Consider the following 24,138-nt stretch of genomic DNA (forward strand, 5'->3'; position numbering starts at 1 on the left):
ACCGACCAGCTCCATGTAGTGTTCCCAACTTAGCGACTTTGTCGCTATATTTAGCCAGTTTTCAGACCCCTTAGCGACTTTTTTTTCTAAAAAGCGACTAGCGACAAATCTGGCGACTTTTTCTGGTGTTATTGGAGACTTGTTTATGACGACTTTTTGACGTGAAAGCGCGGATCGCTTTTACTCTCAACAAGCAGCGGTGCTGCCGTGGGCACCTCGCCCGTTCCAAAGCGCTCACGGGCGGAGGATAGTCCTCCCCCCGCTGCTATCAGGGCAGGAGATGTTCACGCCTGTGCGTCTGAACTGCAAATGAATTGCGCATGAGCGAAGCCGCTGCTCCGCACTGACTGTGACGCAGTCAGTTCTTCTTTTACTCTTATGCCGTTTTGTGGATCACGAGGTTTAAAACTACTTATAAACACACACACAAAGTAACTCCGCCAGAGCGCCTATTTCGGGCCACTTTTGCCGGTCCAAGCCCGGATAAAGGAGCAGGGTTGGAATTGTGACATTAAAAAACAATAATTGCTCAAAGAAATTTAATTTGTAGTTCTAAATAAACTCTAAATGCATTTAGGACATTTTTTACTCACTTTATGTCTCTTCCACGATGTTATTTCTCTCTCCAACAACGTAGGTTGCAATTATATTAGCATGACCAATTATGCAAATTAGGCGATGACGTCATTTAGCGACTTCTAGCGACTTTTAGGACAGCCAATAGCGATTTTCCTTACTGAGGAGTTGGCACCACCGGCTCCCCGCTGTAGACCGCAGTCGGTCGGTCTGCCGTTGCTTCTTTCAGTTTGTTGAAATGAAGTCTGTGAGGATGCAGCAGTCTGTCACTGAAGCAGCAACATCTACATGCATGGGGTGGGAGACTCTGTCCATCAGAGATGCTATTTTGGCCGGAGTCCTTCTGTCTCCCACCACCTGCACTGGGTCCAGGGTGCGTCCCAGAACAGAGCTGGCCTTCCTGATGAGTTTATCCAACTTCTTCCTCTCAGCTGTCGATAAATTGTGAGACTGTGAGTGTGAGAGCCCCTGGCCTATTCAGCATGAGTAGAACGAGGGGGGGGTACGTATGAAGAGTAAATGTTATGGGCGTTATACAACAGAATCATATGTATAGATTATAGTTTGAACTAACAATAAATCATGATGTTGACATGATGATGAATGTATATGAATCAAGAGTAATAACATGAAAGAAAAATGACTCGTATGTGTATGAAACTTAGGAGTTTTAGGGGAAGTTAGGCGGCAGCAGAGTTGGGTGTGGTAAAAAGAGGAACTGTAGTGCTGTGCTAATCAATACTGAAATATCGAGTCCTCTGATACCAGTAATTTATGTTCTAGAATCGATTCTCATATTAAAATATCAATATTTTAGTAATATAGGGCAAATTAGTTTATCATTAACAGGAACACAGTGGAAAGAAACTATAACATTCGGATTGTCTACATTGGAAGGAACTACTTCCTCTTCTGCCTTTCATAGTCATGTGAGAAATACATCTGCATAAATGTGTGGCAGCCTCTGGCGTGCGCACTCACAACAATGGCTGAGCGTAAACGGAGTCATGTGTGGACGTATTTTACCTCCAAAAACAGCCAAGACACGGTTTGCATATGTGGCGAGACGAGGATGGGATATAAAGTAATTACTCTTCACAGTTTTAAAGAATGACAACGCCACCCTGGGAATTTCACCCAGAGAATACTGTAAGTAACACTAAATCACCGAAAAGGCACTTAAGTTCGCTATACTCAGTCCAGAGACGAGGTTCAATGATCAACAAATTAACAATTTATTAATAATTATTTAAAACACCATATAAAAGCACAATCATAAATATTCAAGTACAAATATGCTTAAAAAGGTATTCAGAGCTGAGGCTTACCAGTGGAGGGGCAGGGATGCCACACACAAACTAAAGAAAGAAAACACACCAAGACACAAGTGCAACACACTATCACACACACACTCACACTAATAAACTAAACAAGGCAGGTGTGTACACTCAAGGGATCCCACCACCAAGGCACCCTAGTCTCCTCCACGTCGGCACTCCGCATCTGAATAAAAGAAACAAAGAAAATTTTAATATATTACAACAAACTAATGTGTAGCACCGGGGGATAACCCAACTGCAGGACCACACTGGTGATCTACAGCTAGAAAAAGGGCCTCCCACCAGTGGTGTAACAAAAATCCAAACTACAAATCAAAAGCAATAAAACAACATACAATCTGGATAAAACTCTAAAATCTGGAGCAAACGGAATCGCCGTACTGCTCCAACTTGCCGTCCACACGACGAAAAGTTAACAGTCAATCAATATGCACGCCAGCTGACTCCGATAACTGGCATGCATATGGCCGTTGTCCACGCCGACGTCCACTGTAAAAGCTGACAGCAGCGGGGAAAGAAATCTCACAACGGGAACAGACGATAAAAGCACAGCAAGGCAAAACAGCAGCACTTCAGTTCACGTAGCTTGGCGCAAAACTAAGGCCCACACTTCCAAATAAGCCGTGTCATAGAACGTAAGCAGAATAGCTCAGGAGGCTTCTATAGCTACGACCAGCCGCGATGGAGACTTCAGAGGAGTAACCCACAAACGATCTCTACCACACCGAGGAAGTCAGGTGACCAAAAAGGAGATCACAGGCAAGCGATGCAGAGACACTCAAATGGCCACTATTTATACCAGCGCCCCCTAATGGGCCAGGCTGAAAGTGGGTTGGACCGAGGGATAACATTCATCCTGCCACACATACATGTGGCAAGATAGTGAGGTGTTGTGGCAACACCACTAACATCGTAAAACACCTCAGAGTAAATCATATCACAGAATATGATGAGCTTATGTTGAGGCGAACTGAAGAGGACGAGCGGGACAGGTGCTGCTAGGGCGAGACAGACGTCTCTTGCGGACTTCTTTAGTGCTGCAGGCAGGCAACGTGTTCAAATAAAGCACAACTTCAGGTTTAGTCTGATGTCCTGTTATAATTATGAAGCTATATTATTATATCATTATTACAATTACATATTACAATTATATATTGTATTATGAAATACAATGAAACATTACATTACAGAGTATTGATATCGGATCAGTATCGTCAATACCACCCTGAATTTACTTGGTATCAGATCGGAAAGGAAATCAGTGGTATCGCATATCACTAGTATTGATTGATAACATCTGAAGCAGATGAATAAAGTCACCCAGTCGCTAGCTGTACCATTACCCAGCATACACCACTCCCTCCATAAATGCAATAAACGATACAAAAGTAATAGCCTGTATTTAATTTATCTGCTGTTTCTCAGGTAGTTGTTTACATATAATTTATTGTGTTCAGTATACATCACTACAAAGTGATTTTGGAAATATATACTGACAACAGGCTCTTCCGCAGCAATCTCTTGTCGTCAATAAGCAACGTTTAGTACGGTGGCTGGGAAGTGCAAATCGCAACAAATTAAAAAACCACAACAAATTAAAAACCTGCAACAAATTTAAAAAACCCGCAACAAATTACAAAAACCCACAACAAATTACAAAACCCCACAACAAATTACAAAACCCCACAACAAATTAAAAATCCTTGACAGAAAGGGATTGTCTGAAATACAGGAAGTGACGCAACGATTAGCCTAATAGGGCTTTTGGAGCGTGATATCACGAGAGGGAGCGTGGCCATGATTTTTGGTTGAGGCGCCATGTTTCTGGGCCGAACAAAGCGCTAGCGAAAGAGGAGCGAAAGTACATGGATAACACCAGCTATGGTTCGTACTTGCTGTGCGGTCGGTTGTAAAGTTAGATCGCACGACCGGCAAGCGAATAAGGTTGAAAATGGTTTATCTTTTCATTCTTTCCCCACTTGGAAGCAACATGAGGCAGCTCATGTATCAGATGTTACCGAAAGAAGGCGTCTAGTCTGGATAGCAGCTGTGAGACCAGCTGATATCCAGTTCTCTTCCATCTCCAAATATCTGTTGGTGTGCTCCAGACATTTTCATTCCGGTAAGTTATAGATATGTTCATATCACTCTTTATCCGGTCTTTAAGTCTGACGTCACTAGCCGTGTCTGGGCTCAAACGCTGCTGCAGGTCCATAAATCACTGAGAGTTGAAAAACTATCTAAAGTCTTTCATCTGTAATAAAATGATTAGCGTTCTGCTCTACCATGTGTAACAATTGAGTTTATCATCCAGGCATCCATGAAAACGAAACGGAATATATGACATTTAACAGAGTTAGAAATTAGCAGGAAGTTAGCTCGCTAGCTTCCATCTAAATAAGGGATTTTGGAAACAAATTCAAACGTACAGCTCTGCTATCACTTCCAACATAAATGAAGACAGAAAACTAAACAGCAGTGACGTTTGTAGGGTACTGTGAGTAAAATGCGTTTGATTTTCTCTTGAACATTCAAATTAGTGGAATCATAAATTCATTCATGAGGGGCAAATTACAGTGAGAACATGTGGAGGCTCTGGCTAAGTTCACACTGCACGCGAAAGCGCATCAAATCCGACTTTTTTTTACCCTATGCGACCCATATCCAATCATGGTATGACAGTGTAAAAACAGCACAAATCCGATATTTTCAAATCCGATCTGGGTCACTTTCATATGTGGTCCTTAATCCGATACATATCTGATGTTTTAGAAAGCGACTGCTGTTTGAATGGTCATGTTGCAATAAATCCGTCTTTTATGTCGCTGACACAAAACATATGCCAATTATCAGCGCTGGAGAAGCACCCGAGAAGACATTGAGAACACATGAGCGCTTCATGTCCATCCCGTGTAGATGTTAGTGAAACTGTTGGGAAGATAATGTGAACATTTATTTATACTGTATAATCTGAAGATTCTGACAGAAATCTGCAACTATCCTTTGAAGCACCGCTCCTCTCTAAAACAGCAATAAGGATAATTATTAGGCCATATATAAATAACAAAATAACTTAAAGCAAAATTGGAGAACGCAAAGTCTGAAACAAGTCTTTATATTAAGGGCCATCCATCAAACAATACTGTTTGGTCTGGGTCTGAACAGAGCGTGTTGTGTGTGACGTCTGCTTTTGTGCATGCGGGCCACTTTGAGAGTTCACAAAGGAGCGCTGTCAGTACATGTCACATTTTCTTTGTAGTGTGAACAAGCAGACACAAAAAATCAGATTTAAATATAAAAATCAGAATTGAGCATTAAGACCTGCAGTGTGAACGTAGCCATAGTGAGTTCAGTGCACTGATGTGACATTGTCCTGAAGGATTTAGTTATTCTCAATGGTTAAAGAAATTGCAATTATTTATTCATATTTATTATAAATAATCCTAATTATATATCTTGCTTCCATGTTTGTGTCCTGTGTCACAAAAATAAATTTTTTACTACATTGGGGTGGCTGTAGCTCAGGTGGCAGAGCAGGTCAGCCACTAATCAGAAGGTCGGTGGTTCGATCCCAGGCTGCATCCTGGCTGCATGCCAAATATCCTTGGGCAAGATACTAACGCCATGTTTGCCTACTGGTGGTGGTCAGAGGGCCCGGTGGCGCCAGTGTCCGGCAGCCTCGCCTCTGTCAGTGCGCCCCAGGGCAGCTGTGGCTACAATGTAGCTTGCTATCGCCAGTGTGTGAGTGTGTGTGAATGACTGAATGTAGTGTAAAGTGCTTTGGGGTCCTATGGACTAGAAAAGCGCTATACAAATGCAGGCCATTTATAATACATTGATTAATGACCTGCAGAATCTCCTTATCATATTATGTGTCCATAATTGTCACCTAAAGTCAAACTTTATGCTTTCTCCATCTTGAAAGTGATGACATCCTTGCATTACATACTTTAGGTTCATTTTCTGAAGGCAGGTTTCTGAGAGAGAACAGGCAGATTTGGAATATAACATGCAGCGTTCTATAGATGGATACATAAAAAAATGAAAAATTACATGTATGTGCTAAGTTTCTAAATACTTTGTTACATTTATGATAAAATGGATTTGAAAGTAGATAAAACACATTTATGTCGGCCTTGGCTCACTAGAGTCCTTGTCTTTAAATTAACTTTGTATGTTTCAGGTCCTGCACTCTCAAAGACTGAATGAACCAGCATTGCAGCCATGGGTCACTGTGAGCATCACAAGGAAGGTTGAAGCCGCCCACTGCACCTGTAAGGCCGGAGTCGTGGAGACCTGCAGCCATGTCACTGCTCTTCTGTTTAAAGTAGAAGCAGCAGTGTGGATCTGTGGCACAAGGACTGTTACAGATAAACCTGCATACTGGGTTTTGCTGGGTAATATGACCAAGATACAGCCAGAGGTTGGCCATAAGATAGACTTCTCCTCTTCAGCTGCCCAAAAACGGCTCTGGAGCCAGACATTTGAAACACCCGGGGCTCATGCATGCATGTGGGATTTTTTTTTTTTTTTTGGGGGGGGGGGGTAGAAATGACTGAAAGATTAATAGGCTCTGTTTTGAGTTTTGTTCAAAAAAGAATGACTTCATATAGGGAAAGATATATATCACATGTGCAGGACACCTTAATCTAGTTTTTTAATTAAGCAGCAAGGCAGAACAAAGTCAGGGCTGTATCAAGACATGAGGACTAAACCCCAATTCAACCAGACCCAGAACTGATCCAGAATTAAAACAGGACTGCAACAGTTCAAAATCAGGACTACTGAGGACTTAACCAAGACAGAACCAGAATCAGAACTAGATGATAGCAGCACTAAAAATCATCATAGACCTGCACTACACTTGTTTAATTCTACCAAAGTCCACTATTTAGACTGAGAAAAGTTTATATAATTATTTAGCCTTGTTGTGCAAACAAGCCTGCAAAACTTAATATAGAATTTGAAAAATAGCAAACCTAAAAAGAAACACTAGGTACGAGATACATGAGGACCTGTGATACGGTGATACTTTGGTAAACAACCATTTGACTAACATGTGTGTCTCACCTGCTCTTGTTCATCTCTGTTCCTCTCTCTCCCTCTTTGTGCTGACAATCATCAAATATACAGTTGAAACCAGATATTTACTCTTCAGATAAAAACACTTTTTTAATTGTAACATCAAATCAGACTAAATGTTTATTTTTTTAGATTGATAAATATAAAAAAAATATTTGTTAACTTTAAGAGTAAAGAGAGAAACTATCTGTATTTCTTAATTGCAAATGGCACCAAATTGTATTCAAACTTGAGCCACACTTATGAAGCTCCACAGTTCTGTTCCTGGTGTTTGGTTGACATCTCTTGATGTTCCCATGTCACAGAAACAGGCTCTGTGTTTTGCCTTATATGCATCCACAGCTGTGCCACCAGTTTACTCACATGGACTCTACTAACCAATCAGAAGACTGTTCATTGTTACCCAAATAACAAGCCGTGGGTGACTAAGGACATCAAAGCCCTCCTCAACAACAAGAAGAGGGCTTTCAGAGGGGGCAACAAAGAGGAGGTGAGGAAGGTCCAGGTGTTACTAAAGGACAAGATCAGAGAGGCTAAGGACAATTACAGGAGGAAGCTGGAGTGGAAACTCCAGCAGAACAGCATGAGAGAGGTGTGGAGGGGCATGAAGACCATCACTGGATTCAGGCCAACCAACAGCAGGGGAGCTGAGGGAGGTGAGAATAGAGCCGACGAGTTGAATCTGTTTTTCAATAGATTCGACACCACAGTGTCTGCTCCCACCCCCACAACCTTACCTGCAGTCAGCCTGGAATCCAGAGCCACACCACTGTGCCAGCCTCTCTCTTCACATGTTGCCTCCTGTGAGATTCCTGACACCCCTCCCCCACCCATCACCTTCACTCAATACCAGGTTGAGATGCAAATGAGGAGACTTCACTCAGGCAAGTCTGCTGGACCAGACGGAGTGAGTCCCCTTGTCCTCAAGGCCTGTGCCCCCCAGCTGTGTGGAGTCTTTCATAAACTGTTTATGCTGAGTCTGAGTCTGCAGAGGGTCCCGGTGATGTGGAAGACATCATGCCTCGTCCCTGTACCAAAGACGCCTCGTCCCAGTGGCCCCCAGGATTACAGGCCCGTGGCACTGACCTCCCACATCATGAAGACCCTGGAAAGGCTCATCCTGGACCAGCTGCGACCCATAGTAAGACCACATCTGGATCCCCTTCAGTTCGCTTATCAGCCTCGTCTCGGAACAGAGGACGCCATCATCTACCTGCTCAATCGTGTCTACACCCATCTGGACCAGCCGGCGAGCACTGTGAGGGTCATGTTTTTTGACTTTTCCAGTGCTTTCAACACCATCAGGCCGACCCTCCTGGGTGATAAGTTAGCAGCGATGCAGGTGGATGCTTCTCTGGTGTCCTGGATTGTTGATTACCTGACAGGACGACCACAATATGTACGTCTCCCACAGTGTGTGTCTGACAAGGTGATCAGCAACACAGGGGCACCACAGGGGACTGTCCTCTCCCCCTTCCTCTTCACCCTCTACACCACAGACTTCAGCCACTGCACAGAGACCTGCCATCTTCAGAAGTTTTCTGATGACTCTGCGGTGGTTGGATGCATCAGCAGGGATGATGAGACAGAGTACCGGGCTGTGGTCGACTCCTTTGTCACGTGGTGTGAGCAGAATCATCTGCAGCTCAACGTGGCAAAGACCAAGGAACTGATCGTGGACTTCAGGAAGACCAGGAAACACTTGACCCCTGTTTCAATCCAGGGGGTCAGTGTTGACATTGTGGAGGACTATAAATACCTTGGAGTACACATTGACAATAAACTGGACTGGGCTAAAAACACCACAGCACTTTACAGGAAGGGCCAGAGTCGTCTCTATTTTTTGAGGCGACTGAGGTCCTTCAACATCTGCCAGAAAATGCTGAGGATTTTCTATGAGTCTGTGGTGGCCAGTGCGATCCTCTATGCTGTTGCATGCTGGGGGAGCAGGCTGAGGGTCGCAGATGCCAACAGACTTAATAAACTGATCCGTAAGGCCAGCAATGTTGTGGGGATGGAGCTGGACTCCCTCAAGGTGGTGTCGGAGAGGCGGATGCTGTCCAAGATAAAGACAATGTTGGATAACACCTCCCACCCACTCCATGACATGTTGGTCAGTCACAGGAGCTCGTTCAGTGAGAGACTGAGATTACCGAAAAGCACCACTGAACGACACAGGAAATCATTCCTGCCTGTGGCTCCCTGTACAACGCATCCACTTAACACACTGTTTGCTGCTACAACTACACATGTTTCTTTTCCAACTATTTATTTATAAGTGACTTATGTATGTATGTATGTATATATATGTATATATTGTACTATTCTTAGTTAGCATATTGTCTGTCTTGTCTTAATGTTGGTCTAAAATGGAGCACTGTAACAAAAAATAATTTCCCCCAGGGATCAATAAAGTATTCTGATTCTGATTCAATCAGAAGCTTCTTCAGCTCAGAATGGAATCGTCTGCAGTTTTCTTATTAATTAACAATAAACTTAGTGTACATGTACTCCTACATTTGATCAAAGTGATAAAAAATAGACAGCTCTGTCTCTTTATTCTGACATTTAACTAATTCAAAATATATTTCAATATTTATCTAAAACAAAAGTTTACTCTAAATTGATGTTGTACAGTAAAAATGTTTTCTCCCTAAAGTGTAAATATCTGGTTACAAATGTGAATATCCTGCTGTGTACTGAAATTCTTCTTGTTTTGCATAGAAATATACTGAACAACATACAAAGCATAATATATAAAATAACATTTACCTGAGTTTTTTCTTTGAAAGAAGCCTCGAATGTCCATTCTTATATTTCAGTACATAACTGAAACAGATTTAGTCGGGAGGGTAAGAACTGAAAATATGAAATAAACACACGTAAGCTAAGAATCTCTTAAAAAAATAGCATTTGTTCGGCTTTTCATTTCGCCATTTGTTGATTCACTTGAAGAGCAAGTAACGTAATATTGGTCAAGTGATCAGTTTGATATCAATCTTTCGTGATGCACCGTCATATTTACATTATTTGTACGGTACGAATGATTTGCTTTGGTACCTGCTCAAACTTAAGCTCTCCTTAGTATGGCTGGCTCCGTCTCTACAACAGCGCACACAGGCAGCAGCTGCCCCGCCCTCTCGCTCAGTCGCTTAGTGCCTGAGCTCGGATCATACCAATATCAGGGGGGATTCACGCACAGTCGTAAATTCCCACAGTGTGCACTATGTGCTTCGAATATTGTGTGTACTTTCTGTTCTATACAGTTGTCAGCCAGACATCTAACTATGAAAAAATTACACTCCAAAAGACACCGGGCTTCTGACAAAACAACCCGGGCTTAAGCCCAGTAAGCCACCCCCACGCTCCGCCCCTGCTCTGGATCAAAACATAAACAGACCATCCATATTGAAAGATAAAAGGAGCCGTCCCCAAAAACGAAGAATACCACCTGCTAATGTGGAGGAGTTGTCACTGCTATTGGATACTTTGCTGGAACACAGTAAAGCTGTGGGTTGTTATGACATAAAGAACGTATGGACATTTTAATTCTGTTTTTATTTCAGTCTCCAAATGAGGAGAAAATTGATTATGAAAGAGAGTGACAATTTTACCGCATATTAAATATTGTACATCAAAGAATTTACTTAACATCGTCCACCATGCCAATGTCACACATACTGCAGATGTACATTCTTATTAGTCTTATTAACTGTGCATAATCTAAATATTTAGCCAGACTTGTCAAGAACATGGAGTCCTGTACATTTGAATCAATCTCCAAAATATTGGAAAAAAAGTTGGACAAAAATATGAAAAAGTACTGAAGAGCTATCATGTTCATGATCAGAGGATAATACAGCTGCTCTCATATTTCTTTTTTAGAGCCTCTATTTCTTCCTCATGCGTTTTCTCCAAGTCCTTAATTTGTTCTTTGAGAGATTTTTCTTTGTAACTGGAGAGTTCATCCAACTGTTTGTAATCTTTACTGTGTCTCACGTCTGTCTGCTGCATTTCTCTCTCATGTTGTTGTTTCAGTTCTTTTATTTCCTCCATGTGTTTTTCTACCAGAGCTGTAAAGTCTTTGGTGTATTTCTGTCTGAACTCGTTGAATTCTTCAGCCTGTTTTCTGGCTTCTTCTTCATATTTTGTCTTCATTTCTTTCAGTTTTTTCTTATAGTTTTCCTCCAGTTCTTTCCGCTCTCTCTCCTCTTGATCTCTTCTCATTCGATCCTCTTCTTTTCTCTTGTTTATATATTTTTCTTTTTCCTGGTCGTATTCTTCTTGCATTTTTGTAAGTTTTGCTTGTTTCTCTTCATTTTCTTGATGTCGTTTGTCCCACCACTCACTCCTTTCCTTTTCCCACTTCTCTCGTTGGTTTCTCATCTCCTCTCTGCTTTGTTCCAGCTGTCGGTCAGTTATTTCCTTTTCCTTTGATTCTGCCTTTAGTTTTTCCTCCAGATCTATACGCTTTTGTTCCAACTCTTGTTGTTGAAGTTCATCTTGTATTTTCCTTTGGCGGTCCTCTGCTTCTCGCCTTTTCTGTTCACTTTTTCTCTGTTCACGTTCATTCTTTATGTTATCCTTCATTTTTTTAAGTTGTTTTTCAATCCGTTTTCTCTGCCATTCAGTTTCCGCTCTCTGTTCTTCCATTCTTTCTTCCATTGCTTTTATTTGTTCCTCATGTTTTTGTTCAAGCTCTTCTTTCTGTCTCTTCATCTCCTCTTCCTTCTCTTTTAGGATCCTCTCCACTTCCTTCTTTATTGCCACCTCAGCCTCTTGGAACATCTCGCTGGTGTAGCAGCTGCCTCCATTTTCGTGCACCATTACCTCAATCTTTGTCAGCAGCTCACTGACCTGAGCCCGATTCTTTGCATCATTATTATTAAAGACATGATATCTGTCTCCACAATCATGAATCAGTTTTTGTACAAATTCATCACAATCATCTTCTATGTAACTCTCAAATGTTTGACCTTTCAGTTCATCTTTCCTGGTAAATGTAACAATGATGAAATGTTGTGAATTTTTCCCAAAGTATTTCTTTATCAGTTCAACAGTTTCTTTTTCTTCGTTTGTAAACCGGCCGATTGATAGCACCAGTAAGATCACATGAGGTCCAGGAGCCAACATGGTGATGCATTTAACGAGCTCTTGTTCAACTTCATTACTGGACAGACTCGTGTCAAACAGACCGGGGGTGTCGACCACAACAACAGGACGTCCATCAACCTCTCCTTCTGCTTTCTCACAGAACTTTGTCACAGACCTCCCGCTGGGCTTAGATTTAAAATGTTTTTTCCCCAGAATGGTGTTTCCAGTTGCGCTCTTCCCACTGCCAGTCTTTCCAATCAGAACCATCCTGAGACATTCCCTGTTCTGATTTCTATCATCAACACACATGGCCCTTTCTTTTCTTAAATCCATTTCAGCTTTAAGTCTTGTGTTAATGTTTTTCTGTTCTACCACTCTCTCCATCTGAGCTAATATGAACATGTCTTTTGTGAAGGATTTGGGTCCTTTATCTCTCACCTTTTCCACAGCTTGGACCAGCTGTGGGATCTGCTGTTTGTCATTAATGTTGAGAACAACAGATCTTCCTCCACAGCTCTCACAGAGCTCTTGGATGTCCTCCTTGTCTTTTAGAAAGTTAACTACAGCTGGATGTGTAGGATCTGAGTCCACAGTGAACAGAATCATGGAGAAGTCATTGACTCGAGAGCTGAATGTGTTCTGGATGGTCTCTAACTCTCCCTTGTCTTCATCAGTGAGGGGAGCCACAGTTAGGACCAGGATGAAGGCATGGACACCCTCAGGATCACAGAGGGAGATACACCTGAGTGATTCCTCCATCACTGCCTCCTGAGGTTTTTCATACAAGGCAGGCAGCTCCACCAGGGAAACCCAACGTCCACACACCTCTCCCTGATGTTTAACACACTCTGATGAGTTGGAGTCTGAATGAAGCTCAGTCTGACCTAAAATGGCCTTGGCTGCTGACGTCTTCCCTGCTCCTCTCCTCCCACACAGAACCAGGTTTAGAGCTGGCTTGATGAGTTCAGACGTCAGTTGTGTGGTCTCTTCAGTGAACGTGAGGAATTTTCCTTTATTTTCATTCACAATGTCCTCAATCTTCACCATTAACTGTTTGTGGTCTTCCTCAAACATGTTATAGAATTTTCCTCCACAGTCCCAGAGGAGTTCATTCACACAGGAACTCATTGGGTTGTCATGTGTGTTGATGACCATCGAGTGTTTAAAGGCATTTTGATCAAACAAACTCAGGATGACCTTCAGAGTTCTTCTGTTCTCTTCAGTGAAATTAGAAGGTTTCACTAACAGCAGCAAAACGTTTGGTCCAGGAAGGGAAAGACTCACACAGCTTCTCATCTCTTCAATAATTGCTTTCACAGTCATACTAAACATGTCTGGGGTTTTCACCACTGTTACTGGTTTTCTTTTCCATTCTCCACGAGCCACCTCACATTGCTTGTTCGGGTTGAATTTAGAGAACTGAAAGTGTTTTTTCTGCATGATGAATTGGCAGAGCGTTTTCTTTTTGTCCTCACTTTTTCCAAATATCACAATTCTGAGTCCAGGTGCTGTAAATTAACAAAAATACTAAGATTAAGATACCAGCAAGCATATATATATATATATATATATACACATATATATAAAATGTGATTTACTTACACTGTTGGGAATATTCACTGGGAGCTTTGAGTTCTGTAAAAGACAACACAGCCTTATTTCAACAGTACAGGAAGTATGATTCCAAAGTGATTTATAGTCATTTTACAATTTCCTGTTTCTCTGCACTGACGAAGGTTGCATGGACCAAAACTGTGTAATACAAATAATGATAAGCAGGGCATTTTGGTGAGGTTATAATATACGTCTTTCACTAAGATTTTTTCTCTCCTATGCACCTGTCATCAAATCAAGTGTGCAGAGTTTCCTAAATTTGTTGTTTGAAAAAATGCAAGTACAGAAAATACCAGGAAGCCAGGAAACATAGAAGAGAATAAATCAGCAGAGATAAGACAAAAGGAGTTAACAAAAGCACAGAGGACAAAACACCACCAAAGTAAAACAGAATGTAAGTAAACAGATGGCAGAATCACTTACATATGAACTTAACACAGAAACAAAAACGCAGTCTTGATATATTGAAGTAAATAAACATAGAGACAAGACTAGGGTAGACATGGGAAGATAAGGGAGCCAAAAATACAAGGAAATATAATATAAACTGAAACCAGGAAAACCAAACCTGGGAAACATAAATAAACAGAAACCGCAGGAAATACTGACAAGAGACAAAACTTAAAATACTGGGTCCTAGACCCAGGGATCATGACATAAACAATAACTTACCAATTCCCTTTGTTGGACCAAATGGAAAGGTTGATGTTTTTTCTTGTTTGAGGTTTTCCTGATCCAAAGTCAGACCTGTTGCTGCATCCTCAAATACATCCCAGACCAGGTGTCCATTGTTCTCTTTTGCAATTTGAACCAAGCGTGTTAGCAGCTCTGCACGTTCGAGGTTCTTCAGCTTCAAATGTCTGTATTTGCATTTTCTGATAAAGTCCTTTAAGGGTTGATCTTCTTTCATGAAAGCTGAGCTCTTCTCTCTGGGAGTTGATTTCAGAACCAATGAATGATCAAATGATTGATCACTGAATTCTTCAAGGACTTTGCAGAGCCTCCGATTTTGCTCCTCAGTGAAGTCTTCAGGCTGTAGAACCAACAGGAACACGTGAGGTCCAGGAGCAGAGAGCCTCACACAGGTTTCTACATGCTCCTTCAGTTTGGCATCAGAAATATTGGGAAGCAACAGGTCTGGGGTGTTAATGACAACTATTCGTTTTTCCTTGAAGGGTGTCCTGAATTCCACACAGCAGTCTGGTGCTTTTTCAGTACAGAACTTCTCCTGTCTCAGTATCATGTTCCCCACTGCTCTCATCTCTGACCATTTGTTCCCCAGCAGAACCACCCTCAGCTCGGACACTGGGAAGAAAAGTAAATCACTTATTTCCAGACAATTAACTGAAGAGAAGCAGAACAGGAAATTAATTAATTTATCTAATTAAGTCACAAAGTTTTGTACATATACAAATAGCATAAATAAACAAAGAGAAGAGAAGAGTTGTAAACTCAGAAAGACAAGAAGCCTGCTTAACATGCAAGGGCAGATCATTCCACAACAGGGATATTTTTCTTCCACACACATCTATAAAAATACACATCAAATAACAGATACATTATCACACACAGTCATTTAGGTAGAAGCACATATACGGACACAGAAGAACAGATACAGAGACCTGCACCCCGACTCGCATGCACATGTAACACACACCAAGCTACATGCCTACATGCACCCCCAAAACTAGACACTCTACAGACACATGAGTTACACATATGCCTACATTCACGTATAAATTTCAATTTAGAAACAGTGTCCACATGTGGATTTGGTATCAGTGTTTAGGGAGAGGTTAATGCACAATGTTAGTACAGTTTCAGAGAGTATGACGTGTGACCTGTGACCACTGGGGGGGGGGGTTTATGTGTTCATGCTGGCGACAAATTGTTTACATCAGCGCAGAGAAGGCCTCTGTGTTCAAGTATTACCAGATATGCAACTGGGCCATATATAAGTTGATGCTGGCAAATGTTTCTTTGCTATTCTTCACAGCCTGCAGAAGGAAACCGGTGCACATAACAGGCATATCAAACTGACTGGGAAGTTATAACTATAGTGTAAATGCAATGGATACACTAAACATGCATCATTACAAAAACTTACATGTTAGATATTAATTGAAAGGTTTTTTTTCTCCCCCTTAAGAGTGGCTCAAGAGTTGAGAGTTCGCCTTGTAATCAGAAGGTTGCTGGTTCGAACCCCGGCTTAGACAGTCTCGTCGTTGTGTCCTTGGGCAAGACACTTGACCCGTTGCCTACTGGTGGTGGTCAGAGGGCCCGGTGGTGCCAGTGTCCGGCAGCCTCGCCTCTGTCAGTGCGCCCCAGGGTGGCTGTGGCTACAATGTAGCTGCCATCACCAGTGTGTGAATGTGTGGATGACTGAATGTGTAAAGCTTTGGGGTCCTTAGGGACGAGTAAAGCGCTATATAAATACAGGCCATTTAAGTCAGGGAATTAAAATCAATAATTCTCGCAATAAATGCATTCATTTCACTACACAGTTGTTTTAATACCAACGATAAAAACATTACATGGTACACCTCCATCACACATAGTTATAAATTTTTCACAGACTTACTGGAAGGTAGCAGGAATTGAAAGCTGGAACTGCGTGTCAGTGGCTTCATATCATCTGTGAGCACAAGGACAAAGACACATTTTTAGCACTGGTTTTTAAATTATGATTTAAACAACTATGGGGGATTAATACTGCTTGTGTGGTGGAGCAGCACCAAAGCAGAAGCTGAAATATTTTCTCATTGCTCCGGTCTGAGTGACCTAGAATCCCTGAACAGTTGTGGACTTATTATATTATATGTGTGTGTTCTGCACTGCTGATATTCCTGTGGTCCATGTTTGTGTATTGGCATCGTGACAGGCACCTTCAGGCCTGGTGGGTGTGGCCCTGCCAGCTGACCGGTCACACCCAAGGATCCTCACACACACACCTGGCGCTGATCAAGCCTCGTCGGAGGAGCTACAAAGCAGTGTGACTGAGATCTCCTCGACGCTGGATCGTTGGCAAAATCAGTGAGTGCGAGTCTGTCGCCTTGTATTTGTGTGTTAACGGCTGCCTCTGTGGATTTTCCAGCAGGAGTGTGGGAACGGGAAAGCAGCGAGCACAAGTTTCACGGGAGCGGAGACACGGAGCACGGGCACTGAGAAGGAGTAGGAGACGCACGAGGAATTTATTGTGTACTATTTACTCCGCTGTAAATAAATGGACTGTTTGCATTGCAGAGTCCTGCATCTTGGGTCCTCCTTCCCCACCCACAGACCGTGATAGAACGATCCAGCCATAATGGACCCAGTGGACTCAAGTGTCACCTCAGAGGAGGAGACGCTCGCACAGCTCTGGGGTTACTGCCGGAGCATAATCTGGACGGTAGATCCTCACAAGAGACACATACAGATGGTCCAACAGTGTTCATCACTGCTGTGAGTAGGGATGGGTATCGTTTAGGTTTTATCCGATACCGGTGCTTTTGAAACTGTGCCGGTGCTTAAACGGTGCTCAAACTGGTGCTTAAAGAATGGAGAACACAAAATTGGTCCAAAAACCTCTCATGTTCAGCTGTTTTTTTTTTTTTTGTTTTTTTTTGTAAAAAGATAACAATGTTCGCCTTTTCTGCAGCTATGGGGCATATATGGTATCACTCTTGACTGGAAGCAGTGCTTAAACAATGGAAAAAACACAAACTTTGTCCAAAAACCTCTCATGTTTAACTGTTTTCCACTTTTTCTTTGGTCATTTTAGCCTTTTTGGCCAGGGTGAAGGGAGTATCTGCCATCAAACAAGAAGACAGCTATCAAATACGGTGCATTTCTCGGCTTTAAAAAAAACCCGCTATGCGTCGCCAGGTGTTTCATCGGATTTGAGGTGTTACCTCCTTTGACAGTATCACAGTATCAGCTTAAAGCACTTGTTGCTGCTGAGTTTGCATCTTTTGCTGTGAAGTACAGCCAGACTTTTGACCGCTTCGCCTTGGGCATTTTTAATCTGTAGCTCTGCTCTAAAAGAACGTACGTACCTGGACCCGCCTACTATCCTCGGAAACGTAAAATGATTGGCTAGAATCTAAAGTGTATCACAGCTCAGGAAAAAAAAAAGCACCGAAATGTGCGCTGCTTTTCGGTCTGGTTACTACCGTTTATGTCAGAACCGGTGCCATGACACCGTTACCCATCCCTAGCTGTGAGTAAACCTGACTCAGTTGTTTCACTAGATCCTGTCATTAAGAATCTAAACGCAGATGAACAGGACGGGACAGTTTCCTTTAACGCGGCCCCGCCTCCACGGAGGAGACGGCGCCCGCACCGTCGTCATACCACCTTTCCACTTACTCCACTGGCTTTTGAAGAACTAGTTGACTCTGGGCTAGCCGCACAAGGCGCCGCAGTGAGTAAAACAGAATCTGTTAGTGGTGAAAAAGACAGTTTCATCTGAACCCAAGGACCGCGCCCAGTCGGTGAATGGTAAAACAAGGCCCACAATGGGGAATAAGCTTAAAAATTCTGATTGGCCAAAAGATGAACATGAACTGACAACTAATTCTGGGTCATTAATTAGTGTAGAGAGTATTGAAAACCGTTTTCCTTGCTCCCCATCTGAGGATGAAGCCTTAATTTTAGAGGCTGTTAACCCTGAGTCATTGGACTATGAAAGTGTAAATCTAAAAACTGTTTTTGTGGCTGCTGATCAGCTAGAGAGTCCATTGCTAGACAGCCCGGTGTTAGAGTTTTTTTTTTCAGCCCAGCATGTAACTCAGTCTGCTGCCCCACTATTCAATTCAATTTTATTTATATAGCGCCAAATCACAACATAAGTCGCCTCAAGGCGCTTCATAGAGACAGAGAAAAAAAACCAACAATCATATGACCCCCTATGAGCAAGCACTTTGGCAACAGTGGCCACATACAAGTACTTGATTGTTGTAGGCCTACAGAGCGAGAGCGAAGTGCTCTAATAGGGTGATATGGTACTACAAGGTCATTGAGATAAGATGGGGCCTGATTATTTAAGACCTTGTATGTGAGGAGCAGGATTTTGGATTCAATTCTGGATTTAACAGGAAGCCAATGAAGGGAAGCCAAAACAGGAGAAATCTGCTCTCTCTTTCTAGTCCCTGTCAGGACTCTTGCTGCAGCGTTTTGGATTAGCTGAAGGCTTTTCAGTGAGTTTTTTGGACATCCTGATAATAATGAATTACAGTCGTCCAGCCTGGAAGTAATAAATGCATGAACTAGTTTTTCAGCGTCACTCTGAGACAGGATATTTCTAATTTTAGAGATGTTGCACAAATGGAAGAACGCAGTCTTACATATTTGTTTAATATGTGCGTTGAAGGACATGTCCTGGTCAAAAATGACTCCAAGGTTCCTCACAGCGTTACTGGAGGCCAAGGTAATGCCATCCAGAGTAAGAATCTGCTTAGATACCATATTTCTAGGCTTTTCAGGGCCGAGTACAATAACCTCAGTTTTATCTGAATTAAGAAGCAGAAAGTTAGCGGCCATCCAGGTCTTTATGTCTTTAAGACATTCCTGCAGTTTAACTCATTGGTGTGTGTCATCTGGCTTCATGGACAGATAGAGCTGGGTGTCATCTGCATAGCAGTGAAAATGTATGCTATGTCTTCTAATGATGCTGCCTAAGGGAAGCATGTATAATGTAAACAGAATTGGTCCTAGCACTGAACCCTGTGGAACTCCATAATTAACCTCAGTGTGTGAAGAGGACTCTCCATTTACACGAACAAACTGGAGTCTATTAGATAGATATGATACAAACCACTGCAGTACCTGTAATACCTACAGCATGTTCTAATCGCTCTAATAGGATATTATGGTCGACAGTATCGAATGCTGCACTGAGGTCTAGCAGGACAAGCACAGAGATGAGTCCACTGTCAGAGGCCATAAGAAGATCATTTATAACCTTCACTAAAGCTGTTTCTGTGCTGTGATGAGCTCTGAAACCTGACTGAAACTCTTCAAATAAACCATTCCTCTGCAGATGATCTGTTAGCTGTTTGACAACTACTCTTTCAAGGATGTTTGATATGAAAGGAAGATTGGAGATTGGCCTATAATTAGCTAAGACTGCTGGGTCTAGAGATGCTTTTTGAGTAAAGGTTTAACTACAGCCAGCTTGAAGGCCTGTGGTACATAGCTGATTATTAGAGATAGGTTGATCATATTTAAGATTGAAGCATTAATTAATGGCAGGACTTCTTTGAGCAGTTTTGTAGGAGTGGGATCTAAAAGACACGTTGAAGGTTTGGAGGAAGTAATTATTGAAGTTAACTCAGAAAAATCAATTGGAGAAAAAGAGTCTAACTTAACATCAATGGTACTAAGAGTAGCTGTAGATAATATTACATCTGTGGGATGATTATTGGTAATTTTTTCTCTAATGATAAAAATTTTATTTGTGAAGAAGTTCATGAAGTCATTACTAGTTAACGTTAAAGGGATGGTTGGCTCAAAAGAGCTCTGACTGTTTCTCAGCCTGGCTACAGTGCTGAAGAGAAACCTGGGGTTGTTCTTATTTTCTTCAATCAGTGATGAATAGTAAGATGTTCTGGCTTTGCGGAGGGCTTTCTTATAAAGTAACAAACTATTTCTCCAGGCTAAATGATGATCCTCTAAATTTGTGACACGCCATTTCCTCTCCAGATTACGAGTCATCTGCTTTAGGGTACGTGTTTGAGAATTATACCACGGAGTCAGGTACTTCTGATTAGAGACCTTAGTTTTCACAGGAGCTACAGTATCCAGAGTCGTACGTAGTGAGGAGGTGAAAATATTAACAAGATAATCGACCTCTGTTGGGGTAGCGTTCAGATAGCTGCTCTGCTCTATGTTGGTACAGGGCATTGAAGATGATAACAGTGGGTGGATTATATTCTTAAACTTAGTTACAGCGCTTTCAGAAAGACATCTACTTTGATAAAGTCTACTCTCCACCGCTGTGTAATCAATTATTGTAAATGTAAATGTTATCAGGAAATGATCAGACAGGAGAGGGTTTTCAGGAAACACTGTTAAATGTTCAGTTTCTATGCCATATGTTAAAACAAGATCTAGAGTGTGATTAAAGTGGTGGGTGGGTTCTTTTACATTTTGAGAGAAGCCAATTGAGTCTAATAACAGATTAAAGGCCATGTTGAGGCTGTCATTTTTAGCATCTACATGGATGTTAAAATCACCCACAATAATTATTTTATCTGAGCTCAGAACTAAATTAGATATAAAGTCTGAGACATCAGACAGAAACTCTGTGTAAGGCCCAGGTGGACGATAGATGATAACAAGTAAGACTGGTTTCTGAGGCTAAGCATCAGGCTTTCAAATGAATTAAAAGTCTGTCTTGGTCTTTCATTAATTAACAGGCTGGTGTGAAAAATTGCTGCCACACCGCCCCCCCCGGCCTGTGCTTCGAGATTTCTGGTAGTTAGAATGACTCGGGGGTGTTGATTCATTTAAACTAACATAATCATCCTGCTGCAACCAGGTTTCTGTAAGGCAGAGTAAATCAATTTGTTGATCAATTATTAAGTCATGTACTAACAGAGACTTGGAGGAGAGAGACCTAATGTTTAATAATCCACATTTCACTGTTTTACTCTTTGGTTCAGATGTGGATACTGTATTGTTCTTTCTTTGTAATTGTTTATGTTTAAGTTGTTTGTTGATGGTTTTTAGTTTGTTTTTTGTCTGTTTGGGAGCTGACACAGTCTCTATGGAGATGGGTTTTTGGGGGGGGGTAGCAGGAGGAGAGAAGCTGCAGAGAGGCGTGTAAGACTGCAACTCTGCTACCTGTAGCTCAGTCCTTAGTCCAGTCAGCCACACATTTACACCCTCAGCCAGGGGCCGATACACCTGCTTGTCCCACATCAGTCCCCGTTGGAAGGTCAGAGGGGCTGCTTCAGTTGTCATCTGTTCCACCATCCACATCCGCTACTCTGACACTACATCCACCGCCTGCAGCTGCCGTATCACCTACATCACCTTCGGCTCGACCATCTGTAGCTGCAGCACTGTCAGAGGGGCCCGCTCCACCAGTGGCGGAGCTCAGCGAGCGGGAGGAGCCCTCACTCCCGGCAGAGGAGCTCAGCAAGCGGGAGGGACCGGCTCCGCCAAAGCTTGAGGTCTGTGTGCCAGAGGGACCTCCACGTCCAGCGTGCCCTCCACGTCGTCCACGTCCAGCGTGCCCTCCACGTCCAGCGCGCTCTCCACACCCACGTCCTGCACGACCAGCACATCGGCGATCATGTGCCATTCTACACTGTGGCTCACCGGAGCTGCAATGCTGCCGCTGCCAGACCTGTGGCAGGCCCCCTGAGCTGCAACAACAATGCCACCGAACCCGTGGCTGCCGCCAGATTGTGTTACTGTGGTCACTAGACCCGAGGTAGGCCGCCTGAACGTTGTTTGGGGTACTGTTGTGACGCCGCTGCTGGAGGCGCAGCTGGGGTTTTGCAATGTTTTGGACTGGGATTCTGCTTACCAGACTATTTTTGTTTCGGCTCTTCTTTTACTGCTGGTTCAGTGAATTTTGGTCGGCGCAACGGAACCTGCAGCTTCAGAATCTGTGAGATGTCGGCTTTTAGCCCCGATGGCGTGTCCGTGCAGTCAGGTAAACAATCTGCACTTTGTGTTAACATCTTTGTGCGGAATCTGTTTTCCAGCTCTCATTTTCTGTTTTAGCTGTTTCGTGGTTTTTGAAATAGTTTTGTGAGCTTTAACCTGAGATTCTGACGTTTCTGGTGTAACCGAGCACTCGTGAGTGATTCCTGGAGGTTGATGGCAGTCCCTACGAAAATTATTGTTAAAGTCCCAGTCACATCCATCTGTTACTCCCTGACAGCCCCTGTTGCTATGAAAACATGTGTTTTCCCAAATCAGCTGGGAAAAACCTCCTTCAGAGGTTCAGCTTTGGACACTAGCACATTGCTACCACTATGGTTGATCAGAAAGTTCTAGATCAACAATCAAGTACAAGCAGGAGGTTACTTAGAGGCGTGGTATGACAAGTTTCATGAATATATTTTTGTTTTTGGCAGGCCTTTTACCTCCTTACCATCAGAGTGCGAACAAACAGAACCCTATAATTTTAGAAGACTCTGCTTAACCTTCCAATTATCTGATTACCGCTCAGTCGAAAGGGATATTTAGTCAAATGTACTAGATGTCGGTTAACTTTAAAGAAATGGAAATACCAAGATGGTGGATGCGTTAGTGATGCAAGTTGATGTTATACTAATTTTATGCTTTGCACAGCTTATAGTAGTGCTGTTTGGTTTGGTTTTTAATTGTAATTATTTAATGTACAGAAAAGAAATCATCCATTCACTGATCCAACTAACCCCATCCATCCACCAAACCAGCTGTTAGAAATAAATCTTTTAGAACAACCTTCTAAAACCTGTGTTTACATGTGCACACCATCAGATGTTCTGTGAGCTTATGTATCCACCTTCAGTCTGATTTATTTTTTAAATAATGCTTTGTTACAAGGATTTAAAGAATGACTGGACTTACCAGTTCCTGCAGTTGCCATTGTGTGACCTTCACCCCTAAAAACATTTTCAAGAAAGAATTATTAATAACATAATTAGCAAGTTTTAAAACAACAAAAGGGAACTTTTACTTATGTCAGTGTTCTGTGATCTGGACAACCTATGAAGCTATGTCCTCCGACTTTTAACTATTTTCACAGAATTTAAAACAGACAGACATAGAGACACACACACACACACACATACAGTATACACGCACGCATGCATATAGTACACACATATAGTACTATATGTGCACACAGATGGATGTAGTTGGTCAAGTTCAGTGTCAGCTGACAAGCCAAATGGAAAAACAGACTGCTCATTAAAAATGTTCTGCAGCTACATTGGTTGAAATTCAGTTTTCACATAAGAGTGCTGCAATAAAGCTGTAAGCAAAGTGACTGTAGCAGCTGACCTGTGCAGCTGACCTGTGCAATGTGTAGAAGCACACTAAACATTCTTTACTGTCAAATTATCAGCCATCCGTGTGTTAATAAATTGTCCTGTTCTTTGGAAAATGTTGCCTGCTGACCCAAGATCGGTTCCATCTGTGTTGACATTCAAAACCAGACTCAAAAGATTTTTGTTCACATAGGCCTACACTCAATATTTTTATTTTTTTATTTTTTTATTTTTTTAAGTTTTATTTTGCTGTTTTCACTCCCTTTCACTCCCTCCCGTTTTTCTGTATTAGGCACACTGAGTTCATGTATAATGAAATATGCTGTATAAATAAATTTACTATTACCATTAATGAATGTTAAAACGTGAATTAACTGTGGTGTATCACAGGTGTATTTTCAGTTTCTCTGAACACTTCAGTGTGGCCTAGTCAAAGTCCTGACCTAAATCAGACAGACTCA

The 24,138-nt window shown here is 42.2% G+C and overlaps 1 protein-coding gene across 2 annotated transcripts in view; it reads right to left on the reverse strand.

Annotated features, from left to right (window-relative positions):
- Window positions 1-10,428: 10,428 nt before the first annotated feature.
- LOC113021786 (GTPase IMAP family member 8-like) overlaps window positions 10,429-24,138 on the reverse strand; it is a 29,837-nt gene continuing 16,127 nt past the window's right edge. For both annotated transcript variants that reach the window (XM_026166504.1, XM_026166505.1), the window contains 5 exons: window positions 23,256-23,290; window positions 16,288-16,341; window positions 14,379-15,011; window positions 13,695-13,727; window positions 10,429-13,600 (listed from right to left, as the gene is read on the reverse strand). In XM_026166504.1, the coding sequence (XP_026022289.1) occupies window positions 10,845-13,600; window positions 13,695-13,727; window positions 14,379-15,011; window positions 16,288-16,341; window positions 23,256-23,290 (3,511 nt within the window). In that variant the 3' untranslated portion in view covers window positions 10,429-10,844. The remainder of the gene's footprint in view (window positions 13,601-13,694; window positions 13,728-14,378; window positions 15,012-16,287; window positions 16,342-23,255; window positions 23,291-24,138) is intronic.

This window comes from Astatotilapia calliptera, chromosome 5 (genome assembly GCF_900246225.1).
Source record: "Astatotilapia calliptera chromosome 5, fAstCal1.2, whole genome shotgun sequence".
In the NCBI taxonomy this organism is placed as follows: domain Eukaryota; kingdom Metazoa; phylum Chordata; class Actinopteri; order Cichliformes; family Cichlidae; genus Astatotilapia; species Astatotilapia calliptera.